The sequence below is a fragment of the Saimiri boliviensis genome, chromosome 1 (genome assembly GCF_048565385.1).
Source record: "Saimiri boliviensis isolate mSaiBol1 chromosome 1, mSaiBol1.pri, whole genome shotgun sequence".
In the NCBI taxonomy this organism is placed as follows: domain Eukaryota; kingdom Metazoa; phylum Chordata; class Mammalia; order Primates; family Cebidae; genus Saimiri; species Saimiri boliviensis.
Genome location: NC_133449.1, coordinates 215779574 through 215804409, shown reverse-complemented (window position 1 = coordinate 215804409; position 24836 = coordinate 215779574). Strand labels below are relative to the sequence as shown.

The 24836-nt window shown below is 40.8% G+C and overlaps 1 protein-coding gene and 1 pseudogene across 8 annotated transcripts in view; both read right to left on the bottom strand.

Moving 5' to 3' along the window:
- Nucleotides 1–403: 403 nt before the first annotated feature.
- ARB2A (ARB2 cotranscriptional regulator A) overlaps nt 404–24836 on the bottom strand; it is a 505249-nt gene continuing 480816 nt past the window's right edge. For 7 of the 8 annotated variants that reach the window (XM_074383667.1, XM_003920753.4, XM_010340429.3 and 4 more), the window contains one exon: nt 404–3419. In XM_074383667.1, coding sequence (XP_074239768.1) covers nt 3277–3419 — 143 coding nt within the window. In that variant the 3' untranslated portion in view covers nt 404–3276. The remainder of the gene's footprint in view (nt 3420–24836) is intronic. The other variant, XM_074383595.1, reaches the window with a different exon arrangement.
- Nucleotides 4339–24751, bottom strand: LOC101049936 (m7GpppX diphosphatase-like; annotated as a pseudogene).

The following is a 24836-nucleotide window of genomic DNA, read 5'->3' as shown; positions in this document are numbered from 1 at the left end:
TCATATTGAACACAGAACATCAAGAACCAACATACACGAACTTGGAGGCAACTTAATCTCACCAGACTCCTCTTGGAAAACACATTTATTTATGGCATATTCAAGTTTATTTCATAAAACAATAGCTTAAGGACAGATTGTCCAGGTTTCCTTACTAAGGAGATATTTCAGATATTAAAAACAACTGTCTTATAAATGTTAGCTTTGTAAAAGGTGCAAGCCAAATAACTCAACTGAAGTTAGGATATTACCTTACAGCAATAATAACAGAAATAAAAAGTAGCCATAAGGTTTAAAATATTGATGGATGCTGTCTCATCCTTCCTTTTATGTTTTTGCTTTAAAAAAATCTCTATGCAGTTGGTGAATAAAGGAACTTCTGAGAAAGAATAATACACCGCTGTTGTTGGGAAAAATTGTTTTTATTTTAAAATGGAAATGGAAATATAGAGGAAAAGCTTGTGCTTTCCTTTATTTTGTTTTTACATAAACAATAATAATGCAATCCAGGTCAAAGCACAAGGCAGAAACTCTAGAAAAGAACAGTTATTACAAGTCCATGGTCTCTTTTCAAATATCCATGAAAACGTTTAACAACTGGACGGTTAGGTACCTCAGAAAGCTCCAAAGCAATAATCTGGCCTTTAAGTTTTGACAGGACTATTTTGAATCTTAGACTTATCAGTCACTCCTTTCCTATTCTACTTGTTCTAAGAATTAAGTATATAATTAAATAAAAAGCCCACATCCTGACTTTAAATCTCCACTCTCCTAAAAACCTGTCTGAGAAAACAAAAATGGGGACGATCAGAGCAAAAATATTGTTAACACTGGCCACCCTCACGCAGGTGGGCTACTACCAACTGCTGGTTGTTACTCCAAGAAAATACAGGTGAATAGTATTATTACATTTATATCAACAAACCCATAATCAACAGGTTAAAAAAATCCTACATTACAAAGAATCTGATCACTTACCAGTTGGTGGTCTAAAATGGTTTGCCTAGCTCCCTCTGGGCTGCTACAGCTCAGAGTCACAAGTAGAAATTACATTTACACAACTTAAGTTTGCAAATAGCTCTCTATAGATAGTTAAACAAGGCCTAACCATCCAGTAGTTTTAAAGTATTAGAGGCAATTAAATAGTGATTTATTCTAGCTAAAGGTTTAAAAAGAGGAGGGATGATTTGAGAGAAGGAATAGGAGTGATTTGGTTTATAACTGAGTATATTTATTTTGCTCTGTTTCAGGTGCAGAAGCTTTACAAATTTAGCGTTGCACAAGTGTTTTTTTTAAATGTTATAAAATGGTTTCCTGTGAACATTTTCATATACTGATAACACGACACAATATAACACCTTGAAAAATATATTCAATCCACATCAATTCTTGAATTTCTCACTTGAAGATGACATTATTTTACACAGTTCACCACTACTTCTAAAATAGTAAAGATCAGATAAAAAGGGTCAATATCATAGACAAATGTGCTTCACGTTGTTGAGGCTTACTCATTTTAAGTCATCCACTAGCTGAATAAAATGCCGTTTTGACTTTTCCTTCTATAGTTGATTCTGCTTAAGTAACACCAAAAGATATGCAGACATGACTACTGAAAACAGATCACTTTGTCATCATTAAAACTGTAGAACTAATGAATGTACTTGTATGTCAAACACAGCAATGAGATATTAACCGTTTTTAAACTTGTTGAAATTGGTTCATAATATAAAAACATTTATGCACGAGCTGGCTGATTTTAAGTTACTTTTCTGAGGCATTAGACAGTTCTACGTCATTTTGGGTACATTTTACCATGTCCTCAAATAAGGCAGGCATATTAGTTGTTGCATACACTTTAAAAAAGGATGAAAATATTAAATTCAGGTTCTCATGTATTAGAAACAATCTTTACTAGATAATTAAATTTGTCAAATAATTAAAAAATGTGAAAATTTAATATTTTAATCAAAAGTCAGCAAAACCTTAACATCTCTTGTATTTCACAGTGTTGGCCACATCTTCGCTGGAATAAAATACTTAATTGTTAAAATTGTAGGGCTAAACCCTACAGAGGAAGCGGAGTGCTAAAAATTATACCATTGTACTGAGAGAAGAAATTATTTCACACCAAGTCTTTCTCTTCTTGTTAAAGCAGGAAACCAAAAGGATCATTTTAGCCCCACTTAGCCTTTCAGAAGAAAAAGGCTGCAGAGCACACAGGTTTAGTTTCTTCATGACAATAAAAAAATTCTATCCCTAGAAGGGCCTTAACTCCAGGAAAGGTCAGAATAGATCATTCTGGAAAGGATTAACAACAAACTTTCTCCACAGAGAGATCTGAAAAGCAAAACTTAAGTGTGTTACCTCTAAATTACAGTGCCACTCAGTACACATTATGTATTTAAAAAGTAAAGTCAATTCCAGCGATAACAGTTGGAAATTCCACTGAAAATGGGACTTCACACACGTACAATTAGAAGATCTGCCCATCATTGTTTTGGTTTTAACAGTCTTTTCTGAAATCAGAAACTTGTGTAAACTCTCACAATCAGCTGGCAAAAGGATTTTCAGCAGTAATGCGGATTCAGTACTTTATAGATTTTTATGCAAAGTTTTTTCTTTTTTTTTTTTTCTGGTCCCTAAAGGAAAACAGGGAGAGAACAACTTACTCTCCCCAAATTACCTACTACATCATTGCATTCATGTTTTGAATTTGAAATTGGCTTGGGGTGTGTGTGCAGAACTTCCTAAAAAAAAAAAAAAAAAAAAAAAGAGAGAGGGGTAATAAGATGCCCTCAGGGAAAAACCTATTTAAAACGGAAATCTAAAGTCTGGAATAAAAGTTTGCTCTGGTTGAGAGGGGAGAGACGGACATGATTAAAGGGGGGAAAGCAGCAGCGGCTGCGCTGCGGCGGGCGCTAGGACCGCGCCGACGCCGCTCGCCCCGCAGCGCCCGCGCGGACTCAGTCAGGGCAATTAGAGCCGCGCGGGCTGCGCCAGGCTGGGCGCTGTCAGCCTTAATCTGAGCGCTGACGGGCAGCGCTCAGCCCGCAGGAAGCACGACCAGTGAACCCATATTGCTTTGACAGTTGCACTCATCTAGAAATAATGCAAAACGCTATTTAGATGTATACATCACGACCCTGTGCTCTGGGAAGAAAACAATCTAATGAGGGGCTGGGAGTCCGCTCGACGGCAAAAGCAGTGAGGGGGCGCGCGGGTGCGTGCGTCAGGGCGGCTCCCGGGCGGCCTCCCCCGCCGCGCTCGCTCCCCTTACAGCTCTTCGTGCTTGATGCGGTGCGAGCGGCGCGTCACAGCTGGCTTCAGGGAGCTGGTCTTGGCCTCTGAGGCTTCGGTAAAGAATTTGAAAATAGATGGGAAGCTTTTCCAGGAAGTTAGCTCATGACGGTCGGTGCCTGCAAAGAACCACACATTCGGTTACCAGGGGGCCAAGCGCGGCCGGGCGCGGCGAGGGCTGCGAGGGCCAGGCCCAGCCCCGGCTCCCGACCGCCCCTGCCCCGCCCCGGCCACCCGTGCCCCGCCCCGGCCACCCGTGCCCCGCCCCTCAGCCAGGGCTCCCGCCCCCTCGCGGGCGCGCGCCGCCGCCTCTCGGGGCACACCGAAGGCTGCGGGGTCGTTTGCCCCCGGGCTCAGAGGAACGCAGACCTGGCTATCCGCGACTTCGGGGCGTCTCCGGTCTGAGTCCCCATCCCTCTCCCGACGCGGGACGCGGCCTGGAGCTGTCCCGGGGTCGCCCGACGCGCGGTCGGGCGCCCCGGGGCCTCCGCCCCTCTGGGCCAATGGAGGCGCTGGGCGGGAAGGGCCACTCCCTCTCCCGCCGGGAAACCTCCCACCTCCCGAGACTCGGCGCGCGCGGGGATTGGTTTCCCCTGCGCGCGGGATCGGCTCCCACCCACCCCACAGCGCCAGTTTCCTTGCTTCGCGGGGGTGGGAGGGAAGATTTTTCTCGCCGCTCCCGGAAGCTGCGCTGTTGGACACGATTACCTCAGCTAGGTCACTCGGACCAAATCACACGGGACGCTTAACGAAGGGCCACATTCAAAAGGGATTATGCCTTGAAGGGTCCTAGCAGGCGACATTTTAACAGATTTTAAGGGGTAAATTTAGAACGGCTTTAAAAAAAAGGTTTCAAAGCAGTGACTACTAAAAGAGCATCTAGGCCTCCCATTTTGTCAGGAGGAATTCAACTTAGAAAATGCAGGTTAGTTGCCAGTTTATGAGATTATTTTATTTTACTACAGCTTCTCTCTGTGGTTTCGAGGTACAGGATTTTTCAAATCAAATCGACCTTCAGTTTAATGCAGGCAGCAGATAACACGGATACAGGCATAAGAACAGATGAGGAAATACATTTATCTATTTTTGACTCCTTGTGATGGCTTATGTAGCATTTTACAAGTGGCTTCATACCTGAGCACTTTTTAAAATCAAAAATTAAAATAATTACAAAGGCTTCCATGAAATAATGAGTGACTAGCTTTTAAACAGTTGAAATCTCTTCCTAGATCACTCCATTATGCAGAGAGATACCGCTTGGAAGTCGCCGGATTCAGGGCCTCTGTCTGATACTTTAACATTGTTAATGATAATTCTTTAGTCTGTAATAGTAGGTCATTGCTATGGTTACTCTACAATGGTGCAACACTTTGCTTTCCCCTTCAGCTATTCGCTGAGACCTGGTAACCACATTTGTTGCCTAGCAACAGTTTTGTGACAGTATCACAATCTAGGAGTTACAACAATAAGGATGCTATGGCTGCGGTGGCCAGAGAGCAGAAAGCTACAGTCTGTGCCGGTGACTTAGCTGTGGGAGCTGGCCCTACTAGAGAACCCCTCTCTTTATCGGTGCCCTCCCGAGGATTCTCTGTGTCCTCCTTTACTCTGCAGATTGGCCTCATGAACCGGAATTTGAAACTAAGACCCAGTATTAAAGTCATATCCCCCAATGCTACTTATTCAGACTAAAAAATGAGGTCATTTCTTTTCTGCTTACTCATTTTGGGCAAAATTCATTGTTATCAATAGGAAGGAGAGATGAGTGTAGGTTTATCTTGGTAAATCCTCAAGTGCTAGCTGGATTTTGACAATTCTTAATAGAATTCTTTGGGAAAAATTATATATATACATCTGCCTGCATCAATAGGTGTATAAGACATAAAATCTAGATATTATTATAAATCATTTTTAATGATTTATTCAAATGACAATCTTAAAAGATTCTTTTGAATTTGGAAGTATTTATATTTTCCAAACCTAAGTGAGCAGTTCTACCTAAGCTCAGATATGCCTACTTTAAAATATTTGTGGGTATATCTAGGAGGAGCAGTTTCTGGATAGGTTTACCAAATGTGTGTGCCTATTCTACAGTGTTTGCAACCCTAGTTTTGCTTCAGTAATAACTACTCAGTTGCACTTATAATGGTAAGATATTTTAAAATCAATTCTAATTCCTTTTGAAAGACCATTCTCAGATGCATACTATATGGCAACACCCACCTCCAAATACAATAAGCCAAAAAAAAAAAAAAAAAAAAAAAAAGGTGCTAATTGTCTCCTTTCCTTCCCATTTCCCAAGCTTCCAGCCACATTTGGCATTTCCCCCATAGTGATCACACTGACACCTACTAATGTTACCAAGGCTATGATCAATTTGTAAGCTTTCTCAGGAAATTCCCCTCATAATTCCTCCCACCCCTTGAAAACCAATTCAATCTGTGAATCTAGAGGGACCTAAGGAGTCAATGGTCTGAAGCAATTTTAACTCCTTTATTTCTTCTTTACTGGTGACAATCCTTCTGAAGAATGAACAGATTTCCCTGGTGATAAAATCACTACAAAAGCTTTTTTTAGTTTTAGCTTTTAATGACTCTCTGCTTGATTAGTCCTAGACTGAAAAGACCAGAGTCCCTGAGATAACTGAATACTTGCACTGGCTCTCAACATTTATTCTTATAATTTAAGAATATAAATAATGAGAATGTGTGCTTCTGTCAGAGAAAGGGAAATTGCTAGGAGTAAAGGTAATAAGGTAGGTTAGCAACTGAATTACAGAGAATGGGGTAGAGGGGAGAGAATTCTCCCCAAACTAAGGAATGATAACATGAATATGTAATACAAAAATATCTTTTCTAAATTTTTGGAAGTAATTTGTAATAATTTAAAAAATATAATTTGGAGGTTGAATAACTGCACATCTATCTGGGACTGCAGATATACATTTCAAGAATATGTTTGGACACCATTTTCAAAAATTTAGGGCCAAAGTTCAATGAAAATATTTACAAATCAGTATGAAACTATCCACAACAATGCTCGGTGAATGGAAACTTTTGAGAGCAGGTTTCTAGTACTTAAAAAATGCATCACTTTAGGGGACATTAAGTGGGGTACTTTTTATTCCATCAGTACTGAAACTCTAGACCATTACATTATCTGTTCATAAAAGGATATAAAAGATAGAAGTTTAGGTCAATCAAAAAAGCAGCCATTTATTAATAAAATGCAATGATGTAGAAGTCATAGGGAAACTATTTTATTTGGCACTATCTTTGTTATTTGAAGGAGATAAACATGGTTTTATAGTCAGGGCCTAGTCTTTTCTAGTGAAAAGACTTTACTCTTATCAAAAGTCTCCACTTTTCAAACCCATACTTTTCCTAATTTAGAGAGGTTCACAAAATACAAGGAGTAAAAAGTTTTTCCACATTAAATATCTGTCAAGTTCTCGAGGAATGATTTTGGTATCATTTTTGAATGGCAGGCTTGGTCTAACGAGATAATTCGCCTTTGGTGTGAATTCAGTTTCCTAGTCTATGAAATCAATTCAGTATAAAAGTAAAATGTAGCCAGGCACTGTGGCCCATGCCTGTAATCCTAGCACTTTGGGAGGCCAAGGTGGGCAGATCACGAGGTAAGGAGTTTGAGACTATCCTGACCAACATGGTGAAATCTTGTCTCTACTAAAAATACAAAAATTAGGCTGGTGTGGTGGCACATGCCTGTAATCTCAGCTACTCAGGAGGCTGAGGCAGGGGAGTCGCTTGAACTCAGGAGGTGGAGTTTGCCATGAGCCAAGATTGTGCCACTGCACTCCAGCCTGGGGAACAGAGCGAGACTCTGTCTAAAAAAAAAAAATAAAAAAATAAATAAATAAATAAATAAATAAATAAAATAAAATAAAATGTAAAAGATCGTAGTGCTTCATTATAAAAAAATAACTTTGCTCAGTTTAAACCAGTGGTTCTTAATGGAGATAATAATGGCCTCTGGAAGCATTTTGGAAATTTGTAGAGATATTTTTGGTGGTCAAGATGACTGGAAGGTATTATTGGCATTTATTGGGAGAACGTCAAAGATAGTGGATATCCTGTAATTTGCAAGGTGGTACAGAATTGTTCTGCATCCCACATGATTTTCAAATGTTCAGCAGCTATTCATTTAGTTGAAAACCTGTTTATAATTATATGGATTAGAATTGAAATGTTTTACAGATAATATTAAAATACTTTTTGCATGATTTTAATATACACTGACTTTTCTGGGAATACAACTACCTCATAAGTTGAAAGAGTTGTGCATTTTATGTTTTTCAGAATCTTACCAAGAGTGGTTTACCGTATGAAAAAAAATCTCGTAACTGATGGCACCATGCCCATGGTACTTGAGTTGCTAATAAGCATACCTGTATCAGCCGGGCGCGGTGGCTCAAGCCTGTAATCCCAGCACTTTGGGAGGCCGAGGCGGGTGGATCACGAGGTCGAGAGATCGAGACCATCCTGGTCAACATGGTGAAACCCCGTCTCTACTAAAAATACAAAACATTAGCTGGGCATGGTGGCACGTGCCTATAATCCCAGCTACTCAGGAGGCTGAGGCAGGAGAATTGCCTGAACCCAGGAGGCGGAGGTTGCCGTGAGCCGAGATCGCGCCATTGCACTCCAGCCTGGGTAACAAGTGCGAAAACTCCGTCTCAAAAAAAAAAAAAATAAGCATACCTGTATCAGCCTACATTTGTAGCTGTCAAATTCATGATGATTCCATGTATAGGACCAAGTATCTGACTACGTCATTATGTCTTTTCATGTAGATTTACCTGAGCACTTTAAATATTGAAATACATATTATTTTTATTATGAATTACTTTTATTCCTTCTACATGTTAACTAGAGCATTAAAAAGATTTAACAGTCTCATAAGCAGTTTAGATTATGTTACCTGTAGAATTTATTTCAGGATAGTAAAAGCACTGGATAATATTTCTTATAATAGGATGTAATCAAAGGTGAGTTTAAATAAAAATGAATGTTTAATTCTTTCTTACTATATTAGAGATTAATTCTTCCAATAATCTGAACCCTACTCTAGCTATCTCTTTTATCCCGTAGAGTAGAAAATACCTATTTTTCATTTTTCTTATGTTTCTTCCACAAATGCCATTTGTCAATGATGTTATTCATTGTGAAATGGCAAAAAGGCAGAGGATCTTCCAATTAAAATACCATCCTGAATATTTACCCTTGACTTACCACTTGTTTTAAAAAATGATTGTGTAGCAAATTTCAAAGGAATGAAGCAAAAGTGGTCAGAAGGATTAGAAACTTTAAGAATCAAGAATGAGACTATAAATCAGATAAGAAAGATCAAACTGCTAAAATGTGTCATTTGTTTTCCCGAAAGACTACATATTTAAGAAAAAGTGCCTTGTAATGGAACTGACAAAGAGGAAGGCTATATTCATGTAATAGCATTTAGAAAAAATGGTTGAAAACAGTACTGAGAGTGGCATAGCAAAGAATAGGATAAGAGAGATAAAACATTACTATATTTTGTCTTACCTATTCCCCTTACTTCTGTCTATGAATGACTCTGATTCAAGTGTTTCTTATAAATCAGCCCTGCTCATACTCCTCTTTACTTGATCTTAGTGCTTAGAAGTATTTTTGTGGGGGTAGGGGCAAAAAGTATATAAAAATATGCTACTCAGTTAGCAGTCAAAATCCTGATGTTTTCTTTGGCAGATGTATATTATTCTGTAGCTGTACCTCATTTTATGCAGTAGATGTCTTAAAAAGTTATATGGGAATATAATTTCTGTTAATGAAATCTATTTTTAAATGAAGGCATGGGCTATTTGCCTTTTCGGTGAATCCCTTAATAAGGTGATGATTTTCTGGTAAAGCAAATAATCATTCTTCAAAGGATATCACACACACATGCACACACACATACTAATCAGATTTGCCAGAGGTAAGGTTTACTGGTAAACAGTAAACAGACTGAAGAACAATCTGAGTGTAGAGTAACTTATCACCAAAAAGATAATTTAGAAGAATTTCTTCATCTGCCGTTCAGTCTTGTAACTATTACTAGTCACTTTATCTTACATGGTCCTAGACCAAAAGGTAATGGAATACAGGCATACCTTGAAGATATTGTGGGTTTGGTTACACCCCCACCCCCATAAAGCAAACAGTGTAATTAGGTGAATCACACATTTTTTGGTTTCACAGTGGATATAAAAGTTATGTTTACACTATGCTGCAGTCTACTAAGTGTGCAAAAGCATATGTCTAAAAAGACACTGTATATAGCTGCATTAAAACATGCTTTATTGCTAAAAATGCAAATCATCTGAATCTTTAGCAAGTTGCAATTGTTTTGCTGGTGGATGGTCTTGCCTCCATGTTGACTGCTGACTGATCAGAGTGGTTGTTGCTAAAGATCAAGATGTTTGTGGTAATTTCTTAAAATAAGACAATGACATTGTTTGCTGCATTGATTGAGCCTTTCATGAAAGAGTTCTCTGTAGCATGTAATGTTTGACAGCATTTTACCAACAGTAGAACTTCTTTCAAAATTGGAGTCAATCCTTTCAAACCTTGCCACTGTTTTATCAACTAAGTTTATGCAATATTTAAAATTCTTTGTTGTCATTTCAACAATGTTAACAGCATCTTCACTAGGAGTACATTTCATCTCAAGAAGCCACATTCTTTGCTCATCCATAAGAAACAGCTCACTTCTTAAAGTTTGATCATGAGATTGCAGCAATTCAGCCACATTGTCAGGCTCCAAGTCTAATTCTGGTTCTTTTGCTATTTCTACCACACCTGCAGTTTACTTCCTTTAGTGAAATCTTGAACCCCTCAAAGAGGTTCATCCATGAGTGCTAAAATCAACTTCTTCCAAACTGTCGTTCATACTGATAATCTGACCTCCTCCCATGAATCACAAATGTTCTTAATGGAAGCTAGAATGGTGAAGCTTTTCCAGAAGGCTCTCAATTAACTGTACGGAGATCCATCAGAGGAATCATTGTATCTGGCAGCTACAGCCTTATAAAATGTATTTCTCAAATATTGAGACTTGAAAGTTGAAACGACTCCTTGGTCCATGGGCTGCAGAGTAGATGTTGTGTTAGCAGGAATGAAAACAATATGAATTTTCTTGTACATCTCCATCAGAACTCTTGGCTAACCAAGTGTACTATCAAGGAGTGATACTATTTTAAAATGATTTTTTTTTTCCCTGAGTAGTAGGTCTTAACAGTGGGCTTAAAATATTCACTACCCTATGCTGTAAACAAATGTGCTGTCATCTAGACTCTGTTGTTCCACTCATAGAGTGCAGGCACAGTAGATGTAGCATAATTTTTAAGGTCCTAGGATTTTTAAAGTGGTAAATGAGTATTGGCTTCAACTTAAAATCATCAGCTTCATTAGCCCCTAAGAAGAGAGTTACCTGTCCTTTGAAGCTTTGGAGTCAGGCATTAACTTACCTTCTCTAGCTATGAAAGTCCTAGATGGCATCTTCTTCCAACAGATGACTCATCTACATTGAAAATCTGTTGTTTAGTGTAGGCACTTTCATCAACGGTCTAAGCTAGATCTTCTGGATAACATGCTACAGCTTATACAGCAGTACTTGCTGCTTCACCTTTTTTTTTTTTTTTTTTTTTTTTTGAGACGGAGTTTCGCTCTTGTTACCCAGGCTGGAGTGCAATGGCACGATCTCGGCTCACCGCAACCTCCGCCTCCTGGGCTCAGGCAATTCTCCTGCCTCAGCGTCCTGAGTAGCTGGGATTACAGGCATGTGCCACCATGCCCAGCTAATTTTTTTTTTTTTTTTTTTGTATTTTTAGTAGAGACGGGGTTTCACCATGTTGACCAGGATGGTCTCGATCTCTTGACCTCGTGATCCACCCGCCTCAGCCTCCCAAAGTGCTGGGATTACAGGCTTGAGCCACCGCGCCCGGCGCTGCTTCACCTTTTAATTTTATGTTCTGGAGATGGCTTCTTTCCTTAAATCTCATGAATCAACCTCTGCTAGCTTCCAACTTTTCTTCTGGAGCTTCCTCACCTCTCAGTCTTCACAGAACTGAAGAAAGTGGGGACCTTGTTCTGGATTAAGCTTTGGCTTAAGGGAATGTTATGGCTTGTTTGATCTTCTGTGCAGACTACTCAAACTTTCTGCAGATGAGCAATAAGATTGTTTTGCTTTCTTATCATTCAATATTTACTGCGATAGCACTTTTATTTTCCTTCAAAAACTTTTTCCTTGCATTCACAACTTTGTCAACTGTTTTGTATGAGGCCTAGCTTTCAGCCTGTTTTGGCTTTTGACACTCCTACTTCACTAAGCTTAATCAAGAGGCCACTGTATGGTTATGAATTGGCCCAATTTCAACATTGTGTCTCATGGAATAGGGAGGCCTGAGGAGAGGATGAGAGACAGGAGAATGGCCAGTCCAATGATACACTACAGTTATCAAACAACTTTGCCATCTTCTATGGGCATGGTTCTTAGTGCGCCAAAATAATTATAATATTAACATCAAAGACCACAGATAATCTCAACAGATATAAAAACAACGAAAAGGTCTGAGGCAGTGTAAGAATCGCAAAAATGTAACATAGAGACATAGAGTGAGCACATGCTGATTTTCTTTTTTTTTGAAATGACTGTTAACAGACTTGCTTGACACAGGGTTGCTGCAAATCTTCAATTTGTAAAACATGCAATATCTGCACAGTGTGATAAAGTGAAGATCAATAAAACAAGGTATGCCTGTAATTTTGACAATCTACACATAATTTACACCCTAGGGCAGGCGTCCCCAAACTTTTTACACAGGGGGCCAGTTCACCGTCCCTCAGACCGTTGGAGGGCTGCCACATACTGTGCTCCTCTCACTGACCACCAATGAAAGAGGTGCCCCTTCCTGAAGTGTGGCGGGGGGCAAATAAATGGCCTCAGGGGGCCGCATGTGGCCCACGGGCTGTAGTTTGGGGATGCCATCCCTAGGGTTTGGCTTAGAATAGGGAATATCAATTGTTCATCTTTGCATGTAAAAGATCATTTTTTTATACCTTTGTTTCAGGGAGAAAAAAACCCAAACATGTGCCCATACCCTCTTACCCTGTCCCCCACAAAAGAATACATTTCTAAAGAAAAAGGTAAAGAATAAATTTTGTAAATTATCATGATAAAAGAGGCAGGAAACTAGAAAGATATGAAACATATTAATATTAACAGGATATTTATATATTTTCAAAATGACAAGGCTTGATTTTAAAAATTGATCTTTAACAAGAAAAAGAAGTATGGGCAATTAGGAAGTAATGAAGACCCTGTCAATATAGCTATGTTGATAATAACAGGTAAGGGAATTCTTCAGAAAATCTAATATATAAAAATCAGTAGGTCTGTAATATGTGTTATTGAGTCCCAGTGGGATTAACTAATGAACTTATGAGCTTACCAGCAGTTATTTTTAGAAAGCTATAAAGAATCAGAGAAATAGCAGACTGAAAAATAATGTGCCTTCTAAAAAGAAATACAATATAACTATTAAAATTTATTTAAAAATGAATTCTATGGCTTCTGAGAACAATATTCTTTTTGAAAAAATGAAATACATAGTTACTTATATTTGAAGAGAGAAGGGCTTCTAATGGATAGCTTCCCAGTTAGAAGGGACAAGTAAGAGCCGGCCACACTGGGAGTAGTGAATGGGACAGGGTGGGGTGTGCACGGAGATTGTGTAAGGAAAATGCCAAGTGCAGCTCAGAAAACATGTTGCAATGTCTTGTTGAATTACCTGTGTAAGATACAAGCAAGTCTCTTTCCACTGCCAACACAGTTGCAAGCCCTTTAAAGCTGAGATTGTGTTGCAACTGTAAAGGCAAGAAGTCAAGTTTGACCAAAGATAATAGGCTGAAAGACACATAATCAGCAGTGGAGACTTCTGGGTCTTTTGCAGCTTTTGGCACAACCTATCATTTCCTCTAGCTCTTTTTCTGCCAAGTACTTCTCATCTGATGAAGCATAGGGTTGGTACAAGAGGGTGAAGCAGGGGTGCAGTAGAACTTGGGGCAGTTTAAGACTCAGGGAGTGAGATCCAAGATGGCAGAATAGGAACATCTGTGGAGTGCAGTTCCCAGTGAGAAGAATGCAGAAGCTGAGTGATCACTGCATTTCCAAATGAGTTTTTACTGCCCACAGACCAGGAGATTCCCAGGCTGAAAAGTGCCACAAGTTTCTAGCATGGCTGTTTCAGCTGGCGCTATGGGTCTCTACACAAAAACTTGCATAAATCCATTGCAGCTGTTTCAACAGGTGCCTGGAACACCTGGGAGACAGAGCTGCCCATTCAACTGAAAAAAAAAAAAAGGGGGCTGAAACAGGAAGCCAGGTGATCTGGCTCAGTGGGTCCCACCCCCGACAAAGACCAGCAATCTAAAATGCTCTGGATTGAGAGTTTCACAGCAAGTGCAGCTGAACCAGCACAGTCCAGCTCGCTGGGAGGAAGGGCATCAGCCATTACGGAGGCAGTCTGCCATTACTGAGGCAGACCACCATTACTGAGGCAGTTTTAACAGTAAGTTCACATAGCAGCTAGGCAGAGCCCACAGCAGCTCATTAACACCTCTGCTGGCAGACTGTGGCTAGACTACCACCTTGCTGGGAAGGGCATCTCTGAAAAAAGGCAGCAGCATGTCAGGAACTTATAAATAAAGCCCCACCTTCCCAGGACAGAGCACCTGGGGAAAAAGGAGTTCATGAGTTTCGCTGCAGCAAACTTAAACGTACCAGCCCAGAGCTCTGAACAGGAATGATGGAGCTCCCAGTTCAGCAACTTGAGCTCCTACAAGGGACAGACTGTCTCCTCAAGCAGCTCCCTGAACCCTGTATATCCAAACAGACACCTTGTAAAGGAGAGCTCAGGCTGACATCTGGTGGGTATCCTTCTGGGATGAAGATAACAGAAGAAGAAACTGGCAGCAACCCTTACTGTTCTTCAGCCCCCGTGGATGATCCCCAGGCAAGCAGGGTCTGGAGTGGACCTCTAGCAGGCCTACAGCAGTGGGGTCTGACTGTTAGAAGGAAAACTAAAAAACAGAAAGAAATAAATTCAACATCAACAAAAAGGACATCCACTCAGAGATCCAATTCGAAAAACTAAAAAGACCACAGGTAGAAAAATCCACAAAGATGGGAAGAAACTAATGCAAAAAGAATGAAAACACCAAAAACCAGAATGCCTCTCCTCCTCCAAGGGATCACAACTCCACACCAGGAAGGGAACAAAACTGGATGGAGAATGAGTCTGATGAATTGACAGAAACAGGCTTCAGAAGGTGGGTAATAAGAAACTTTTCTGAGCCAAAAGAACACGTTCTAATCCAATGCAAAGAAACTACGAACCTTGAAAAAAAGGTTAGATGAAGTGCTAACGAGAATAAACAGCTTAGAGAAGAATATAAATAACCTGGTGGAGCTGACAAACACAACAAGATAACTTCGCAAAGCATACACAAGTTTCAGTAGCTGAATCGACTAAGCAGAAGAAAGGATATCAGAGATTGAAGATCAACTTAATGAAATAAAATGAGAATGCAAGATTAGAGAAAAAAGAGTGAAAAGAAATTAATAAAGCCTCCAAGAAATATGGGATTGTGTGAAAAGACCTAATCTATGTTTGATAGGTGTACCTGAATGTGACAGACAGAATGAATCCAAGCTGAAAAACACTCTTCAGGATATTATCCAGGAGAACTTCCCAAACCTGGCAAGGCAGGCCAATATTCAAGTCCAGGAAATACAGAGAACACCACAAAGATATTCCTTAACAAGAGCAACCTCAAGGCACATAATTGTCAGATTCACCAGGGTTGAAATGAAGGAAAAAAAGGTAAGGGCAGCCAGAGAGAAAGGTAGGGTTACCTACAAAGGGAACCACATCAGACTCACAGCGGAGCTCTCAGCAGAAACCCTAAAGGCCAGAAGAGAGTGGGGGCCAATATTCAACATCCTTAAAGAAAAGAACTTTCAACCTAGAATTTCATATCCAGCCAAACTAAGCTTCATAAGTGAAGGAGAAATAAAATCCTTTATATACAAGCAATCATCACCACCAGGCCTGCCTTGCAAGAGCTCCTGAAAGAAGCTCTAAACATAGAAAGGAACAACTAGTGCCAGCCACTCCAAAAATGTACCAAATAGTAAAGACCATCAACACAATGAAAAAACTGTGTCAACTAACAGGCAAAACAACCAGCTAGCATCAAAACAGCAGGATCAAATTCACACATAACAATATTAACCTTAAATGTAAATTTGATTGGGCTAAATGCCCCAATCAAAAGACACAGACTGGAAAATTGGATAAAAAGTCAAAACCCATCAGTGTGCTATATTCAGGAAACCCATCTCACGTGTGAGGAAGGACACACATAAACTCAAAATAAAGGGATGGAGGAAGATTTACCAAGCAAATGGAGAGGAAAAAAAAAAAAAAAAAGCAGGAGTTGCAATCCTAGTCTCTGAAAAAATACACTTTAAACCAGCAAAGATCAGAAGAGACAAAGAATGGCATGACATAATGGCAAAAGGATCAATGCAACAAGAAGAACTAATGATCCTAAATGTATACGCACTCAGTACAGGAGCACCCAGATACATAAAGCAAGTTCTTAATGACATACCAAGAGACTCAGACTCTCGTACAATAATAGTGGGAGACTTTAACACTCCACTGTCAATATTAGACAGATCAATGAGACAGAAAATTAACATGGATATCCAGGACTTGAACTCAGATGTGGACCAAGCAAACCTAATAGACATCTACAGAACTCTCCACCCCAAATCCACAGAATATACATTCTTTTTGGCACCACATTGCTCCTTCTCTAAAATCGACCACATAATTGGAAGTAAATCACTCCTCAGCAAATGCAAAAGAACAGAAATCATGACGAACAGCCTCTCAGACCACAGTGCAGTCAAATTAGAATTCAGGATTAAGAAACTCACTCAGAACTGCACAACTTCATGGAAATTGAACAACTGGCTCCTGAATATTGACTGGATAAACAATGAAATGAAGGCAGAAATAAAGACGTTCTTCAAAACCAACGGGAACGAAGACAAAACATACCAGAGTCTATAGGACTCCTTTAAAGAAGTGTCCAGAGGAAAATTTATAGCAATAAATGCCCACATGAGAAGCAAGGAAATATATAAAATCAACACCATCATCAAAATGGAAAGAGCTACATGAGCAAGATCAAAAAAACTCAAAAGCTAGCAGAAGACAAGAAATAACATGCCCATTGATGATAGAGTGGACAGGGGAAATGTGGCACATATACACCACGGAATACTCTGCAGCCATTATAAATGATGACTTCATGTCTTTTGTAGGGATATGGATGTGGAAACCATCATTCTCAGCAAACTGACACAAGAACAGAAAATCAAACACCACATGTTCTCACTCATAGGCGGGTGTTGAACAACGAGGAAACAGGGAGGGTAGCATCACATACTGGGGTCTGTTGCGGGGGGGAACTAGGGGAGAGATAGCTGGGGATGGGGAGTTGGGGAGGGACAACATGGACAGAAATGCCAGATATAGGTGATGGGGAGGAAGGCAGCAAACCACACTGCCATGTGTGTACCATGCAACAATCTTATATGTTCTTCACATGTACCCAAAAACCTAAAATGGAATTTAAAAATGTATATATATATCTAAAGAAAAGACTCAGGGAAGCCAGATGCAGGGCCTGCAATCCTAGCACTTTGAGAGGCTGAGGTGGGATGAATCTCCTGAACTCCGGAGTTGGAGGCCAGCCTGGTCAACATGGCAAAATGTCCTGTCTACGAAAAATACAAAAATAGCCAGGTGTGGTGGTACGCACCTGTAGTCCCAGCTACTTGGAGCCTGAGGTGAAAGAATCATTTGAGCCCAGGGACATAACTTTGGGAAGTAAACTTAGTCCTTTTCTTTTTCTTTTTTTGAGCGCACTGCTTTATTCACTAGGAATAAGCTGGTACAAAACACATTTTTGGAAAATTCACTTGGAGATAAGTGAATTATCATCGATGGCTGCAGAGTATTCCATGGTGCATATGTGCCACATTTTCCCTGTCCAGTCTATGATCGATGGGCTTCAGCTTTGCTGAGTCTCCCGCAGGAGCTTGAGCATGGGCTCGTCAGCCCTGAGGGCGAAGGTGAGTGTGCACTGCTGGTAGCGCTTGGGGTCACACTCCAGGTTCTTAATCCCCTCAGCCAGCAGGTGTGCTCGCTCCACACCTGAGCTGGGGCCTCGAAGCTCAGGGCAGTGAAGTGCACTGAGCCGGGGCCTCAAAGCCCAGGGCCTAGAAGCCCAGGGTGGTGAAGTGCACATGCAGGCGGTAGTAGGAGGGCAGGTAGTGCAGGTATACTCGCAGATGGTCTCCTGTCATCTGGTAGCGCTGCATGATGGCTTCCTGCCCCTGGTGAACGATGTTCCTGAGCAGCAGCAGGTGCTCCGTAGTAAGGTTGCATAGGGATCTGATGCCCTGGCGATGGTAGATGGCGATCAAGTACATGTCGTCGAGCTGCTGTTGGTTCCACTTGAGGTCAGGGATGAGGACAAACCTGTCAGAGGGATCTGGGTTCTCAAAAACAATCTCAAAAACTTCAGCCTTCTTGTCGAGAATGTTATACACTCGCTGGATGCTGAGGCTCTGGGACTCCAGGTGGGGTAAAGTAATGTTCCTGTAGTCATCTCCTGTCTCTCAGAGCAGGTGGAGGTCCTGGCGCAGGTACTTCTGCAGGTGTTTCTCTGTGGCGGGGTAAACCACATCACCTTCACATCACTCAATTATCTTGGAGGGAACAAGTGATAGGTGCTGTAGATATCGTTGGAGAACTGCAACTGGAGCTCAGGGCTGCCTGTCAGGAGCTGAGCCACCTGTCCCACCTGAAATGTCGACCTCTCCAGGATCACAGCGGCGTCCTCTCCATCCCCATCTCCGGAGGCCTCATTCACCTTTCCTTGTAGGAAAATGATATTGTCCTGTGCAGACTCCCTCAGTACTTTCTGCGCTCTGAAGCCAGTGAATGGTAAGTGGACAGGAGCACAGGTACCATTTCCAACACCTGCCTCCTTTTCCTCTGTGCTGGCAGAATGTGCCTTCTCCACGTCCAGCCTGCACTTTCTCTTGCTAGGTTGAGGCACTGCATCTGCCATGCTGTTGGGAAGGCAGGCTTTTTTTTTTTAAAGACGGGATCTTACTTTGTCACTCAGCCTGGAGCGCAATGGCATGATAGCTCACTGCAGCCTCGACCTCCAAGGTCCAAGCAATCCTCGTGCCTCAGCCTCCCAAGCAATTGGGACTATAGGTGTGCACCATCATGCCTGGCTAATTTTTGTATTTTTAGTAGAGACAGCATTTCTCTATGTTGGCCAGGCTGGTCTCAAACTCCTGAGCTCAGGTGATCCACCTGCCTTGACTTCCCAAAGTGCTGAGATTACAGGTGTGAGCCACCACACGAGGCCATACTTTATTCTTGAGGTGCGGTAGATAGCCTGCCTTGCTGTGGGTCTCTCACTTTGAATTTTTTTTGATTTCTCTAATCAACCTTCTCCTAGACAATAAAAAATGAATGAATTTTTGTTACTTCAATTGCCTATAAAATCTAGACAGCTGTTACAGAAATGTTTTATTTGGGCCAGGTGCGGTGGCTCACGCCTGTAATCCCAGCACTTTGGGAGGCCAAGGCTGGCAGATCATGAGGTCAGCAGATGGAGACCATCCTGGCTAACACGGTGAAACCCAGTCTCTACCAAAAATACAAAAAATTAGCCGGGTGTGGTGGCATGCACCTATAGTCCCAGCTACTTGGGAAGTAGAGGCGGGAGAATCGCTCGAACCCAGGAGGTGGAGGTTGCAGTGAGCTGAGATCGAACCACTGCACTCCGTCCTGGTGACAGAGTGACACTCAGTTTTTTTTTTTTTTTTTTAAGTTTTATTTGGTTTTAACTCTTGTCTTATTGCAGATACTACTCTCACTGTTGCCATAAAGTTTTGTCTCCAGGGTTATATTGTTTCCCATTAAAACTTCAGCTCAAGAGTGGACAAAAGCCCCCCTTTCCAGTTTTCCTTTGTCATTTTCAAAAATAACTTGACTAAAGGATTGTAAATTAGCACAGAAGTAAACAAGGGAATGCAAGGAATCACAAAGTACTTATTTCCCTAAGAACAAGTTTCTGATTCTAACATTCCAGCACACTTAGCAAAGAGCTTTACTGGGTCCCAAATTCTTTCACTGTAAAATAACACTGTTGAAAAGGGCTGGTACAACTCTACCAATATGTTGTCACGCTTCTCCTCCCAGCTTACGCTCTCTCTGCTTAACTGGTTACCTATGGCTGCCAGTTTGAGATGGCGGGGAGGGGGGGGAGAGGGGAGAGAGAGAGAGAGAGAGAGAGAGAGAGAGAGAGAGAGAGAGAGAGAGAGAGAGAGAGAAGCTAAGGCAGGGAAGAATGGGACAGAGAATGAATTGCATTTATTTCAAAACAAAACAAAACAAATGTGAATTTACCAGTTCAAATATCCAAATCTTCTGTGGCCATCCTCCCTTCTCAATTGCGAATTTTATTATAAAGGATATATTGTGTGGAGAGAGAGTTTTCTCAGAACTCCTGTGATTAGTTCATACATGCATTCATTGTATGCCAGGCATTGTTTCTCGGTGCTGGGGATGCAGTAGTAAGAGGGAATGTAAGGGCTCTGCACACTTGCTAGTGGAAAATGACAACAAATAAAAAATAAACCAATGAATATGCTAACTTCAGAGAGTTAGAAGTACTAAGAAGAAAACCCAATAGGGGATGTGAAAAGAATGAAGGGGGAGATGAGGTAGGAAGGAGAAAGGCGAAAGAAGGCCATTAGTTTCAATTGGGTGCAGAACACTTTTCATCTGAGACCTGAATGGCAACAAAGAGGCAGGTGAAAGTCTGTGGGCAGGGTGCTTTGGGCAGAGTTGTGGAAGAACAAGTGCAGGGGCTCTAGAAGGAAAGAGGTTGTCATTGAGGAACTCAAAGGTTAGCATGACTGAAACATTGTGGGTGAGGGGAAAGTGGTGTAAGATGACTCAGAGAGATGGGCAGCCTCCAGGCCATGTGAAATCTTGTAAGTCATAGTGAAGGGTTTTATTCCAAGTTCACTGGGAGATCTGTTAACAGGGTTTTAAGCAGGGAAGAAATATAAATGAACTAGCATTTTAGGAGTACACTGGCTGGTATGTGGAGAATGGGTTATAGAGAGTCAGAAGGATAAATGTAACCCTTCCTGACTGCATTTACCAATTCATCCTGTCTCTAGACCATTCTCTGGGACTCTCTTATACAGTTCAGAGTACAAAAATTCAGTTACTGCTAATTCACATATAAGGAATAAAATCAATCTTGTAGTAATAGTAATATGCAGTAGGAATTGAAAGAGACGTCAGTAAAACAGTATTTGAAAGTAGTAAATTAAAAAATGGAGTTGAACTAGAAATAATATTTTGCTAACAATTCTGCTTCTGTCATATACTCTGATGTCTCTGGTTTCTCAGCCCTTAGAAGGACTGTTGTGTGTGGTGGTAAGGCATTGGGATGAGGAATACACTGTCATAGTATTTCTGCAATCAGTCCAGAGGTAACTGGTGGGCTTACTCTCCAGGCAGACTCTTCTACTGAAGTTCTTAATTTCTGCAAATGGTCACAGTATTCTCTTAGCTACTCTACTTCACAGCCTGAGTCATCTTTTATTTTTCTCTCTCTTGTTTGCTGCCTCCTGATCCAATCAGTTAATAAATTCTGACAATTAAACCTCATGAAAGTTTGTTCTTCTTTTCCATTCCCTGTGCACCTAGAGTGATCTAGATTTAATGGTAGATCATTTAGAGTTCAGAAATCCCTCCTAACTGATTTTACTTGCAGTCTTTCCCCTTTGATCTTGTGCCTTGCTACCAAATGAAAAATTCTAAGGTATCACTTGTGTCACATACCTCTTCCTATGCTTCAAAATATCCAATGGTTCCTCATTATATAAAATTAGGTAGAAATTCCTTAATTAGTTTTAAGGCTTTCTAGTCTCTGGCTCCAGCCTCCTTTTCTAGTTTTAAGGCTTTCTAGTCTCTGGCTCCAGCCTCCTTTTCTAGGTTTGTCATAACCTCAACTCTCTTTGTATAAATATTCCCTAACCTGTCAAGCCCTGGACATTCCTTAAGACTTTTCAAATTCTTAATACCTCTCCCTTTACTAAACATCTTTACTCAACATACTCTGTCTTACGTTTCTGTATTAGCTTATGTGTCTTTAAAATTATAAAGCAATGCCCAGGCCCACACCACTAAAGGTAAATCTCACGGAATAGATACCTGTGATTCTTTTGATTCTGAAGTCCAATCAGAGATGAGATTACTATAACAACGTTTTTTAAGGCAGGGGTCAGACTTATCTTCAACACAGGCTGATAAATCTACCCTGTCTATATATATCTGAGACAGGGTATTGCTCTGTCACCCAGGCTGGAGTATAGTGGCACAATCATGGCTCACTGCAGCCTCTGCCTCCAATGCTCAAGAAATCCTCCCACTTCAGCCTCCCATGTAGTATGATTGTAGAGATGGGGTTTTGCCATGTTGCCCAGGCTGGTCTTGAACTACTGGGTTCCAGTGATCTGCCCATCTTAGCCTCCCAAAGTGCTGGGATTACAGGCATAACCAACCAGATTGGTTGCAAATCTACCTTATATTGAAGTGTATGCTAGCTCTCAGAGTTAAGAAAGAAATTCCTCTAAAATGGAAATATAATGACAGCTGAATACTCCATAATTAATGCTGAAGAAAGTAGAATATTTCTTGCCTTCTCCAACAAACTGATAAGGTTGACTCAGGTAGTCATAGTCCATTAACAACTAGTTGATGAACACTGACAAATACTCAAAGTATCTTCCAGATCTCTTTAGCAAAAATGTTGTGCTTATTAGTAAATACATTTTACTAGCATCAAACAATTTTAGTGTCAGCACCAAGAACTCACAGAAAGTCAAACTTTAACTGTTCATGAGCTTATATTCCCAAGGTGTAGTTGACTTGGCCCAACTTTGAATGCAGATGGAAATATATCAAATATAAAACAGTAAAGATGAGATTCTAAATAAAATTTCATTTAAATAATAATACTGAAGTTTCATTTCACAGGTAAGGAATCTAAAGTCCAGAGAGGTTATGATAGGCTAAAGTTAAACGGGGCAAAAACCCTACTTTTTAAGTTTTTCTTTGTCATTTTCTTCTTTTTTTTTTTTTTCTTGTGAGATGGAGTTTCACTCTTGTTGCCTAAGCTGGAGTGCAGTAGTTAGATCTCAGCTCACTGCAACCTCCACCTCCCAGGTTCAAGTGATTTCCCTGTATCAACCTCCCGAGTGGCTGGGATTACAGGCACGCACCACCATGCCAAGCTAATTTTGTATTTTTAGTAGAGACGGGGTTTTGCCATGTAGGCTAGGCTGGTCTCCAGCTCCTGACCTCAGGTGATCCACTCGCCTCAGTCTCTCAAAGTGCTGGGATTACAAGCCTGAGCCACCATGTCTGGCTAGTTTATACTAACTTAATGTGTACTTGCTGTGCTTTAATAGTCAGTTAACATAGGATAAATATTTTGTTTTATCTCCAAATTATTTGAGGAGAAGGATCCCAAATTATTTATTCCAGAAATCATAGTTGAAGCTTTATAAATGTTTGTTGTATGAATAGGTTTCATAAACAGAAGTAATCATAAAATTTATGCTTACAAGTGTTACTAAAAACTTAGAAACTTGGTTTTTGTGCTATTTGATGATGATTCCCATTTTGAAATTAAAGAAGTGGGGCCTACGGAAGATAATGGCAATAAAAACTTGTGAATGTACAAAGCTACTGGTGTTCTGAATATATGGATAAATTATTATATGAACTTCTGTATCCACAGCATAATTTTTTATTGCTTTGACAGACTTTCAAAAGCACAAATCTTGGTTTGTAGCCACTGGAAAGAGAAGGAAATAGGTGATACAGATTACCCAGTCACTTAATAATTTGGAATTGTTCCAAAGACCATAGACCAATTTGGGGATAATCGACTTATTTAAAATACTGTGTGCTATAGACTGAATGTTTGTTTCCCTTCAAAATTCATATGTTGAAACTTAATCTCTAATGTGGTGGTATTTAGAGAAGGGACTTTTGGAAGGTGATTAAGTTATGAGGGTGGAAACCTCATGAATGGAATTAGTGCCCTTATAAAAGTCACCCCAGAGATCTCCTTCACTCCCCTTCTTCCCTGTGAAGACAGAGTGAAAAGATTGCTGTCTATGAAAAAGAAAGCAGGCCTTCATCAGACACTGAATCTGCTGGTACCTTGGTATGAGACTTCCCAGCCTTCAGAACTGTAGGAAATAATTTTTCTTTTCTTTCTTTTTTTTTTTTAAAGGGAGTCTCACTCTGTAGCCCAGGCTGGAGCGCAGTGGCACAATCTCAGCTCACTGCAATCTCCACCTCTCGGGTCCCCGTTCAAGCAATTCTCCTGTCTCAGTCTCCTGAGTAGCTGGGATTACAGGCACTCGCCACCATGCTCAGCCAATTTTTGTATTTTTGGTAGAGATGGGGTTTCACCATGTTGGCCAGGCTGGTCTTGAACTCTTGACTTCGTGATCCGCCAGCCTCAGCCTCCCAAAGTGCTGAGATTACAGGCATGAGCCACCATACCTGGCCAGGGAATAAATTTCTGTTGTTTATAAGCCACCCAGCCTATCCCAGACTGTTACAGCAGCCTGAATGGACTAAAACACTGAGTTTTCCAATCAACCCATGATATATCTTGCCATTTATTTAGGTCTTCTTTAATGCCTTTAGTAAAGTTTTATCATTTTGTCCATAGAGGATTTGCACTTCATATATTAGACTCATTTATTCATTAATTCATCTATTTATGATTATACTTTTTGAGATAATGTAGATTCACATGCAGTTTTATGAAATAACTGAGAGGTATTGTGTTACTTTTATCATTTCCCCAACGGTAACATCTTGTGAAGCCACAGTAAAATATGACAATTGTGATATTGACAATGTCAGTGAAGATACAGAACATTTCCATCACCACAAAGATTTGTCATATACTGCCATTTTATAGCCACCCCATTTCCTTCCTCCAACTCCCCTCCTTAACCCTCCTTAATCTTTTTTCCATTTCTACAGTTTTGTAATTTTTAAAAATGCTGTATAAATGAAATCATACACCATGTAACCTTTTGGAAATGACTTTTTTTAATCCAGCTTAATTCTATGAAGATTTATCTAGGTTGTTCTGTGTCAACAGCTTGTTTCTTCTTCTTCTTCTTCCTCCCCCTCCCCCTCCCCCTCCCCCTCCCCCTCCCCCTCCCCCTCCCCCTCCCCCTCCCCCTCCCCCTCCCCCTCCCCCTCCCCCTCCCCCTCCCCCTCCCCCTCC